This window comes from Pestalotiopsis fici, assembly GCF_000516985.1.
Source record: "Pestalotiopsis fici W106-1 unplaced genomic scaffold PFICI_Scf_7, whole genome shotgun sequence".
Taxonomy (NCBI): domain Eukaryota; kingdom Fungi; phylum Ascomycota; class Sordariomycetes; order Amphisphaeriales; family Sporocadaceae; genus Pestalotiopsis; species Pestalotiopsis fici.
The window spans coordinates 2,977,497-2,988,819 of NW_006917097.1; the positions used below are offsets into that span (position 1 = coordinate 2,977,497).

At 49.1% G+C, this 11,323-nt stretch overlaps 3 protein-coding genes across 3 annotated transcripts; 1 reads left to right on the forward strand and 2 right to left on the reverse strand.

Annotated features, from left to right (window-relative positions):
* Positions 1 to 1,754: 1,754 nt before the first annotated feature.
* PFICI_10533 (uncharacterized protein) lies at positions 1,755 to 3,822 on the forward strand (the record flags this gene model as incomplete). Its single annotated transcript, XM_007839114.1, has 3 exons — positions 1,755 to 3,231; positions 3,335 to 3,756; positions 3,802 to 3,822. 3 exons carry the CDS (start codon positions 1,755 to 1,757, stop codon positions 3,820 to 3,822), a joined length of 1,920 nt encoding a protein of 639 aa, XP_007837305.1.
* Positions 3,823 to 5,330: 1,508 nt separating this feature from the next.
* PFICI_10534 (Pectate lyase E) lies at positions 5,331 to 6,411 on the reverse strand (the record flags this gene model as incomplete). The annotated part of the gene is made up of 4 exons (XM_007839115.1): positions 5,331 to 5,679; positions 5,773 to 5,977; positions 6,050 to 6,124; positions 6,273 to 6,411. The coding sequence occupies 4 exons, from the start codon at positions 6,409 to 6,411 to the stop codon at positions 5,331 to 5,333; spliced, it is 768 nt and encodes a 255-aa protein (XP_007837306.1).
* A 2,064-nt stretch (positions 6,412 to 8,475) lies between these two features.
* Positions 8,476 to 11,225, reverse strand: PFICI_10535 (uncharacterized protein; the record flags this gene model as incomplete). Its single annotated transcript, XM_007839116.1, has 3 exons — positions 8,476 to 9,476; positions 9,527 to 10,836; positions 11,002 to 11,225. The coding sequence occupies 3 exons, from the start codon at positions 11,223 to 11,225 to the stop codon at positions 8,476 to 8,478; spliced, it is 2,535 nt and encodes an 844-aa protein (XP_007837307.1).
* Between the last annotated feature and the right edge of the window lie 98 nt (positions 11,226 to 11,323).

The following is an 11,323-nucleotide window of genomic DNA, read 5'->3' on the forward strand; positions in this document are numbered from 1 at the left end:
AAAACGCACCTCGCCTGGTCATGCTTGTCACAACGATGGCCGCGCCATCATTGTGTGTGCATGCGCCAGCAAGTACAGGATTGATCACGACCACACTTGCGTGTATATGAGTGCCTGGGCGTTCCTTGCGGGCGCTATGCACTCTTTTCACGACAAGATACGACGTCAAAATGGAAACGCGCGCAGGGTTTGTATGATACACGCTTTGGTCGCCTAGTTGTGGCCGTTGTTTATATGAGTGGTAGACTTTGACGGAGCAGAAGGGGGAGTAGGTGGTGTCCCCACTACTTCCCTTATTTGACAACAACGACAAGGGCAACGACAAAAAGGGAGAGATTCGCATTCTTGCTGTCCATGCGTTAGAGCAATGGTCAGCCTTTTGCAACCACATGTTTATTAGCGTTGGTCGGATTTGGTACATAGATGGATCGTTTGTGTTTTTTGTGCTTCTTTCGTTTGTTGCTTTGCTTCTTGGACGATGGTGTACATAGATGGATTGCTCAGGGCTTTTTGTTTTCATTTCTTCTAGTTGTTGCTTCTCTTCTTCGACGACTACCCCTAGCATTCTCATTGTCAAGCAATTGAGCGGCTCGGCCACGATTTCGGATGTGATACCACGGCAGCAGGGAAAATTGGTGGGTTGTCTTCTATTTTTTTTTAAGGGTCGAATCTTTTATGTCAAATTCTTCATTGGTTGACACTGAGTCTTAATGCATTGAGGAAATAAAAGAAAGTTTGTCTTGATTCTGGCGGCATTGCACATTGCTCCGACTGGTGATGACTTGGAATGTGAAAAACTAAAAATCAATAAATAACCTTCTCTCTTTTTTTTTTTTTTTTGCCCATCATGTGAAGGGAGGGAGAGACCCTGATGACCACCTTTCTAGGACCATCTTTCTAGAAGTATTATTAGCCTATTAACCTACTAATTCATAGTACCTACTTACCTTAGGTACTACCTAGCCAGGTACAGAGTATGCAGGAGGAACCTGGTGCCTGGCTACATTAGGTCCCTGGCCTAAAAGTATAGGGATGAACTGGGGGACGTCGGGGGTGGGGTATTATGACATTACCAGGTTGCACACAGTTTGGTTCGTTGACGACTCAAATACGTAGTAGTAGCATTGCCTAATTGCTTACCTAGTATAGTTTATACCTATCCCGCATCGAAAAAAAGAAAAAGAAAAAAATAGCGCGACTATAAATTGTCTGTGCAATGTATACCCACGTGCTGGCTGGGGGTGTTACTGCCCAGGCAGACTGTCGCCAAAGCGCCACATGCATACTAGGTATACGTATCTTTCGCGTGGCTTGCACGTGGGTTTTTATTTTGTGGTTTTCGCTCTGATTTATACGAGGCGGCATTACGTGCATATATTAACTAGCCAGAATCTGAACTGCATTTTCAAGACAAAGTGTCGGTTTTTTGAAGTATCTGTCGAAGTTTGGGCACATGTTCATGATGTAATAAGTATAGGGAAAGACGTCTGGCAGCATCAAAAGATCGGTAAGAGGAAGAATCAGTACTCTGTAGCTATCAGCCGGTCGATGAGGCTCTGGTATTTTTTCACTTTCTGGATATTATTTCCGGGTCACTCATTCTTCCCGGGTCTACGAATTTCAAAGCATAACCAATCAATTCCGACTTGAGAGCTACAAATCTCATGTTCCAAACCGCCACTATCTCGAAATACAGTGTCGTGGTGAGCGCTTGTTGATTGGTTGAAGGTGCATAAGCATGGCCCAGTGTCCCAATGTCAAATTGGCTAGCCTGCTGCCTTCAGGACCAGGCTTCTTGTTATGCTTGCCCCTCATCGCGAATTTCTCTCGATAAGACTACTTACTACCTCCAATATGTCCTCATGGATTGGCACGATAGTTCATGCCGGCGACTCGATCTCGCCGATTTTGGCGATGGCATGTGCTGTATGAGATGTGGATCAATCCGTCCAACGCACCCCATCCTACCACCCATACACAAATCCGAGATCAGACTGCTGCGCCTCTTACCAGGAGTCTTTGATGATGGCGTCGAGTGCGAGATTGTAAAGGCGGAACTTTGCCTGTTGCCCGAGTACGAGGCCATATCGTACACTTGGGCAGACGAGACGGGGGATGCTAGCCACTGCCAGACGATTTCCATATCCGGCAAGCCCTTCCTGGTTACTAAGAATTGTGAGATGGCACTGAAGCGGGTTCGAATGCGCTACTATACACGGGTGATCTGGATTGATGCAATCTGCATTGACCAGGACGACATTCAAGAACGTGGCCACCAGGTTGGCATCATGCCACAGATTTATTCTCAGGCCAAGGGCGTCCTAATGTACATTGGGGAGCAATCGTCGTCGTCCGGTGATATGGGCCCAGGAACCGCCGGGTTTCTTTCCAAAGATTTAAAGTCGGTCGATACAATCTGCTGGCCTGCTCTATTATCGACAAGGTACTTTACGCGGCTCTGGATCCTCCAAGAGGTTGCCCTGGCCCGTCGAGCCACGCTCATGTGGGGTGGTTTTTCCGCGGCCTGGAGCTCTATTCTTGAGAAGATGGATTTCCTGATCACGGAGAAACTCCCGCCGGTTTTTCATCGCTTCGACTACAGGACCTTTTCTGGCCCAGACCAAATCCTGAACCTCCTGCTCGTGGCACAATCTTGCAACGCCTCCGACCCGCGAGACAAGATATTCGCACTCCTTGGACTGCTTCCGTCTCGTCGCATAGGAGATATAGAAGCGGACTACAGCATCGAGGCTCGAGAAATATACATCCGGGTCGCCGTATATCTTGCCTCAAACATTGATTGGCTGCAAATCTTGTTTCATGCCGGCACAGAGGCTCACGAGGGTGGACAAGTCCCCGGGCTGCCCTCGTGGGTTCCAGATTGGAGCGCCCCCGTGGCCCAAAAGGTCCACTCGTATACTATTCGATCCCGAATCCAAGCAGGAATTGCGCCATTGATTGATGTACTTCCAATGACATTTGCGTATAATGAATCCGAGAAGAGCCTCAACGTGAGGCTTCTCCGTACGCCACATAGGGCACACGAATGGCATGCTTGGACGGAAGAGCTCTCGGTACCAGAAGACCCTTGCCTCTGGTTCCCATTGGTCACTCGGACATCCTTGTTCGAGTCAGTCAGTGACATCAGATCAGACTTTTGTAGAGAGTATAGCATCGAGGACAGCGAGTCTAATGACAGGGAGTTGTGCTTGACCAGTCTGAAGTTTGGCCGTGAGTGAATCCCCAGTCCAGCTTCGCCATCCCCCCGAGATGGCAAAAAAAGGGAAAAAGAAATCAAAGAAAAATGACCATCACTGACATGTACACGACGCAGTGAAAAAGATTAATGGATCTCGGTACACTCTCACGGGGATACCTGAGCAGTACACCTTTCTAAACGAACATCAAGGCGTGCCCATAACCTCGGCTGTTCAGTTCTTGACAATGACTTTGAGTTTTAAGAACCTGAAAACGATACTCAGACTAGCTCGGGACACCCTCCATACTCCTACATCTTACTGGTCAACCAACTGGGACAATGTTGTGGAAGTTGTGCACCTTGTTGAGGAGCTTGCCAGTCTGTTTGAGCCCTTGCAGGACCAACGACTTGAGCAGCTGTGGATGACAAAGTTCATGGCGGGAGAGCTCATTGCACTAGACAAGACAACCTTTTTCAAGGACGACTCAGACACCATTGCCCCGGACGATACACAGGAGCTGATGAAGAGATTGAATGATGCATTATGGTGTATGATGGTGCGTTGTTTCTCCATAAGAGAAGAGACTATAGAGATTGTGTAGATTCGAGCCCACAATACCTAATGTTTATACTTTGAGAATAAAAAAAACTTGATACTTATAAGGCCAGAGGCCTCCAGTCTTGTACCAGTTACCTTCGGGAATAACTGGGAGTCAAATTGAAGTGAACGAATGTGTTATTCCTAGCTACGAAGCCACGAGATTGATGATCTTAAGGTTTCATCTCTCAGTCTACGTTGACAAAGTGAAGCTATGGAAAAGTGTGATGAAGTAAAGAGGACGGAAATCTATTGCAGCTGTGGGGGAAATTTAGGTATTAGTATGGTGCCTATGTAGCACCTACCAATCAATACTCATGAGGAGCTCTCAGCTGTAGCCATTTCATCGGGCAAATGCAAATTATGGCTCATGTCACGATTCCGGCGAATACGGTAGTGCCCGAATCCCTCCAAACGCCCCTGATACTGGACGAGAGGGTCCTGCATACCTTTGTCGTCGTCGTCGTCGTCGTCGTCGTCACAAACCGACAAGCCAGACTACACCGTCGCCATCAACATGTGGCACATGCTCCTCCACTCAGCCTTGCTCCCAATTATCCAAACCTGCCTGGCGTCACGGCAATGGACAAGATGGATGGCTTCCGCCAGTAAAAACGTTGAAATCGGGTAGAGACATGCTGCTGCCTTCTGCTCTGGTCGAGTATACGCTTCATCTTGAGCCGACCGCGCATCGCCTGCGTAACTCCCATCATGAACACCTGTCTCGATCAGGCCAAAAAGGCTTCCAACGAAGGCGCAAAAAAGTCTGCCGAGGTCACGGGAGTTTGATCTTGTGCACATATGACTTCATGGGAGGCGACATTGTTTTTAAGTCTGTCATTGCTACTTTGTTGAGATGATATCTTGTTGAGATTGAGAAGGTGATTTAGGCAGGCAGAATTCAGCAGCTCGCGGAATAAAACACAAATCTTTTCAAGTCATGGTTTTGACTACTGCCTACCAACGGGCTGTTTTGGGGAAGACAGTATTGGAAGCCAAGATGGACGTTCAAGAATAGTCGAATATGCAGACGCAAGGGTGTGCGCACGTGTTTCCCAGGCATAAACATTTCTAGGTTCCGGTAAAATGCCCTGATTTGATGGGCGAAGCTTTGCCAAGTAATCGGATCTGCAAGATACTTCGACTCATGGCCTCGGCGACAGGACCAAATATGAGCGTTGAAAAACTTTGATATACACGTGTACATGAGAAAAATTGCGTGATTGAAGTTTTTGATATTTAAGACTCTAATTTTACAATCACTCAAGGTAATCAATCGTGACAGGTTGATGTGGATGACAAATATGAATACATTATCATCGGTGAGTGAAAGTATGTACAAAGAAGGTGGTCACCAGGCCACATTACAGAGATATGAGAGTCATTCATATCTCAAAAAGAAGAAGAAGAATTCCAGCTAGCACGCTCCTCCCATCGTTGGTGCTGCCCATTCAGAAAACAAGAAATCATCGCCACAACATGCAAGCAGCAGTCGCTTTGCATGTGCACACAAAAAGCGGCCCCCCACAACATCTAGCAAGAGCTCAGAGTCTTGTAGACGCAGTGGTCCGAGATGCCGCTGCTAATCTCCTTGGGCTCGTTGCCGGGCGTGGTGCCCTGGTACTCGACGCAGACCTTCTTGACCGAGGTGGCGCACGTGTTGGTGATGGTGGCCACGTCGCCGTAGTTTGAGTTGATGCCGACGAGCGTCTTGCCGTTGTAGGCCTTGACGTTCTTGACGACGACGTTGCGCTCGCCCATCTTCTTGCAGTTGCCGCACGACCGGTACAGCTTGCCAAAGTCCATGACGGTGAAGCCGTCAATGGTCACGGTGCCCACGCCATTGTGCTGGATCACCTTGTCGTCGGCTCCGGTAGCACCACTATGAAGAAACGTTAGCGATTGCTTCTTGAATAAAAAGGAGCATAAACGAAGAGCATCTAATGATAAACAGGCAGAAATATAAAAGACTCACCCGCCCTTGATGGAGGCGTTTCCGTCACCCTTGAGGGACAGAGCGTCCTCGCAAACGGCCGACCACCAAACGTTCTCAATGGTGCAGCTGCCCTCGCAGTGGACACCCTCGATCTGGTCCTTGCCAATAATGGCATTCTTGAGGGTGGCACCGTCCTTGAGGATGAAGACGGCGTCGCTGTCATCGCCCTCCTCCTGGCCGGTACCTGATAACATGTATTAGAAGGGCTCTTTGATTCTTGTTCGACGCACTCGGGATTTTTGTTCGGTATACTAACAGGTGACGCCACGGCCGTAGGTCTTGTAACCACCGTCAAAGGTTCCGGAAATGGTCTTGGCGGAGGAGTAAGTTACTGTAACAACCAGAGTTAGCAAATGATCCCGTCAACTTGTTGCAAAATCATCCCCTGTTGAGAATGTTTGTCGTTTTGCAGAAGAGTTCTTTCTTTTCGACAGCCAACATCCTTCCCACCATCATCATCATCTGAAGTGGTAACTTACCGGAGCCCTTGGAAGAAGGAATAGGGAAGCTGGCACGCTTGTCGAGAGCGGCCATGGTGTTGGGGGTGACATTGCCAGCAGGCGTGGCCAGAACGGCAGTGGAGGCGCCGAGCGCAGCGATGATGGCAGTGTACTTCATTTTGGAAACGAGGATGAGTCGAAAGAAGAACTTGATTCAAAGAACTTGACGATGATTCTGGGCTGAGCTGTTGTGGAAAGCTGAATGATAGTAATTTGCTGCTGGAATGAAAGTGAATAACCACCCGGGTTCAAAGAATGTGATTGTGAATCGAGGAAAAAAAGAGAGTGAGAGGATTGTTGATGCTGAGGAAAGGGAAACATGAAGCCTATCTCCGGAGACCATCACGGATCTTATATACATCTTTTGTCGATTTCTCAGTACGACCTCCTTTACCTAGATCCATCCATTCCCATCTTACCAAAAACCGAGTATTCCATGGCCCTCGGCTCATCTAGCTAGCGCCTGCGGCCGTATAGCAATGAACGGGCCAGGGAAATCCCTACAAACATTTTCTTTCCAGGCCGTTCTACCTACTCACCGTTGGTAACACGCTCCCGGTTGGTGGTCCCGATCATGGTCCTGCCAAGAGGCTGGGCAAAAAAGGCTTGTCCTTTATCATTGCAGAGCATTTCATGGCCCAGAGCCTCACTGATTAAGCTCGTATGAAAGCTTCTAGTCAATCTTACTCTTCATCTGGCGGAAACCATCCTCTCGCCTTGGCACCTCCTTGACTTGACCATATGCGGCTCAAGTGGTTCAGCCTCTGGCCGGACTCCGTGGGCTTTAGTGGCTAGCTGGTACTGTAACCCAAGCGTCGGATGCTACCGAGACTATGATGAAGGAGCCTTTTTTTTTTCTTGCGCCGATTACTTAAACACTCTTGGTGGAGACGGGAGAAGAATGCCAAGATGAATGATATCCACATAACACAGCAGCAAACATGATCCCCAAAAAACAACAGTGACACTAGGACCTCCTGGTTCCCATTTCTTGCCTTTCCACAATAACAAGTCCCAAAAAGGCAATGGACCCTCTTTGATCCCGTTACATTGTCTGACTGATTGGGCGGAAATGAGTTTCTCCAGTTGCCAAGTTGGTCGACATGCGGGTGTCTTTCAACTTCAGACGGCCCTGACAACCTTAATTCCTTGGCAGGCCCGATAACGCCGGGGGTTTGTTGGTCATCTCAAGCCAGCCCGAGCCCAGAACGAGGCCGAGCCTCTCCCCCTAAAATCCGGTAAACGCCCGGGATCATGATTCATTCAATAAGATGGAGGACCAGCATCGTATCCAGTGCAACGTGGATCTCAAGCATAAAGTTAACTTTAACCGAGGAATTGTAGAATTTCTCGAAGAGGCTCATTCTCTTCCATCACCTGAGTGAATCCACTCTAGGAGACACTGCAATTGTCTTGGCGATGGGGTCATGTCATGCCAAAGACCAGTTTTTTTTCTCTCCCCTTCATAGTCTTGCAGCCGCCACACCTTCGCAAAGCTGGCATCGTCCCCATTATCACGAACTTTTCCATCTCCAGCGTTTCAATGACAAATGTTCCTGCGGACCGTGTCTCCGATTGCCCAAAACAACATCAAGTGCAACTGTAAAGGACAAGACTTCTGGTGGGACTATGATTAACAAGAACAAACCTGTTAGCAATCGACAAACTGAGTGGATCCAAATGATCGGCCGTGGGATTTCTAGTCTTGCAGAACCATACACATGGAGTTTTCTTTGTCCGCGAGTACTCACAGAGTCCTGTAAGTCAAAGAGTTCACACTAGAGAAGAACATGCCTTTACTGTGGATTATACCTGACTTGTCATTGAGATGGGCAGTTCATCTATCCTATAGACATGGAACCCAATACCACAAACCTAAACGTGCCGAACACCTAGCTCAGTGATTTTTCATATCTTGTCATCTTCTATCAACAGGATTGCATCCCTCGACGGGGTGCAAGACCAAATCGAAACATCTACAAATTTTGCACTCGGGAAATGCCAATGACATCAGAGCCACCAGAAGAACAGAACAGCCCAACGTACATCGATCAGGGCAAAAGCAAGAACTCTTCCACGAAGAATAAAGACCCGGAACCAATGTCCTCGACTCCGTGCAAGTGAGGTACAAGTTGAGCCCCAACAAGACTGCCGCCAAAGAATCAGCACTACGTGCAATGATCTATGCCTTGGGAGCATCTGTCTGTCGCTTGCTAAGGGATCTCCAAGGACCTTTGCGCTGGTGAGGTGGGAGGTGACTCTGGTCCTCCTCATCGTCTTCAATGGCGTCGACACCAGTCGGGCCAACCTCAAAGTTTGGAGTGACCACCTCTTTCTTGGGAGCCAAAGACTTCCAAGGACCCTTACGTTGATGGGGCGGGAGATGACTCTGGTCGTCGTCATGGCTCAGAACAGAGTCGCCCTCGATTTCGCTGGGCTTGGGTGCGGTCGGGACATTCTCTGTCTGCACGGTAGAAACATTGCGCGAGATAACTCTCTGGTGCGGGAGAAGACGGCTTTGGCCATCATCATCAGCACCCTTTGTGGAGTTGATCTCTTTTGCGGCAGTTTGGCCCGTGATAGCAGCCTTCTCCTCCTCTCTGTCTGAAGGTGTCTTGGAACAAGATCGCTGCTGAGGAAGCAGATGGCGCTGGTCATCCTTGATGTCATTCTTAGACTCAACCTTGATTTCAGCAGGCTGAGCTGCAAGATGAGCATTATCATCGCCTTGCTTGGAAGATGCGACGCGGATTCTCTGATGAGGAAGCAGCTTTCGCGAATGATCTTGCTCATTGCCATCCTTGGTGTTGGCCTCGATGACATCAGGCTTGGTCGTAGTACCAGTGGTCTGTTCGTCCGACACAGGAGCGGAAATGCGCACTTTGGGAGCATTGAGAGGCTTCTCTTGTCGAGACAGGTCCATGTTCTCGGTTGAAGCGACCAGGGAGGCAAGCACTCTCGACGACATGTCGTTGACCGACAGCTGCGAAGAATTCGTAAGCTTCGGTGCGAATGTGCGAAAGATCTCGCCGGGGATGAATGTATTTACCAGTGGCGAGAGATTGCTCTGACGTGCCATTTCCGATCTGGCAAGGCAGAGCTTGCTCCAAGTTCGAGAAAGCTCGCGAACCTCTGGATCTGAGGAAAGGAGGTCGGTTTGGCTCGTCTTCAGCCTCTCGATGACTAGATTTAAACATTAGATTCATCAATGGAGAAAGGGTGTTCGTCCTTACACATGTTGAGAGTCATGACTCCGGAATCTAGACTAGAACCAGTCTCCCGAACACGAGCAGCCATTACATTAGCAATGTAAAAGACGGGTTTGTGCAAGAAAATAAACAGTCCCCTCGGACGGTCGATGTGTCGACCATGAGGCATGCCAGGGTGAGGGAATTTCTCCAAAATGAGAGACCATATGTTTCTGGTATCCTTTTTCTCACTCGAGCTCTGGCAAGCCTCCTCACACCAGTCCCGGCAGCGAGTACCAGTACGGTCAGGCAAAGAGCGGAGATGCTTGGCCATGAAATCACCAAGCATGACCAGAGACATTCGATGCTCAAGAGTGTTGAACAGAACGCGACAATCCTCCTCGTCCGTGTCTGCAGCGCTCTTGAGCTGCTTGTAGTGCTCCTCAAGGTTCTTCACATTGTTCGAGCTGTAAGCTGCGGATAGCAAGCCCTGCTTGAACATGTGCTCAATATGGTTGAGCTGTGACTTTCTATTACCGCCAAAAGCATTACCCAGGAACACGAAACCGTCGCCAGACTGAGTCTCGGTGGCATCAACTCGGTTGAGCCTGGACCATTGTTGAGCCAAAGTGGTAAGAGACATGCCCTTACGAGCGCCGATGAGAGACCAAGAATCACCCTCACGAGTGAAGCGAAACTCATGTCCCTTGGCCGAAATGAATCGACCTGACAGACAGGCATAAATTCTGGCATGGAGTTTGGATTCGATAGCCAGCAACTCGTCAGTCTTCATGAGGGGAATAGTAAGCTTGTTTGCGGTCTGGTCAGTCAAGGCTGGCGACGATTCGCTGAGAAAGCGCTTGGCCAATTCGGAGCCGAAGACAGCACCACATTGATGGCCCATCAAGGCGTTAAGTTTGGCTTCAGTGGAGACAGTTATAGGACGGCCAAGGCACGGGTTGACCTGCCAGCCAACAGAGGTGATGGAGGGTGAAACCAAGACAACTCGCACATCGAGACTAGCAACGGCTGTGATGGCTCCACTAGTGATGGTCGTGACAATGTGTCGATTTTTCTCAAGCAAAATGTCCTGTTCAAGTGAGGTGAGGCCGCAAACGATGACAACAAGAGAGCTATCATCTTTGCGAACCATCTCAGCCTTCTCGGCCAAGTTCTTCATGAAAATGCCATGGAGCGCATGAACATTGCGCTCGACAATGATGGGACGGTTTGAGTCGAGAACAGCAGGGCTGACGTCGCGACCGGAGTGAGTATACTTGTGCTTGCGAACAGCATCGTCAATATCAATCAAGGACAGCCAGACCTGATCGTCGGGAAAGGTCGAAAGATTGGCACTTGAAAGAGTAATTTTCAGTAATCAGCTTCAAAGGCATTCGACAGAAATTAAAACCAGAGGAAATAATTGGTTCCCAAGATGCCACACATTGGCGCCTGTGGTAACATGTGCTTCGAGCCAATCTACTTCAGGCAAGTCGAGGGCGGGGTTGGGGTTTACTTACAAGAGATGCTTCCAGCCGAGAAAGTCAGCAACATGATGACCAAGATCGTCATTACCTTCACGACCGGGGGGCACAGTGCAGATGCCAACGATGGAGGCATCTTGAGGGATGTCGGGTGGGTGGCACGATACAATCGTGATATCGGGAAGGCCGAGCTGTCCGTGAGGAGGCTCGGGCTTCGTCAGGCGGTCTGCCACAGTGGCAGAAATCGCCGACGATGTCATTTTTGGTGATGGCGGCTGCGTACTAAGGCCGCAATGAGGGAGTGTCTCGTCTGATATCTGTCTCGGGGTCGCGGTCAGTTCTCTGATGAGTTTGATAA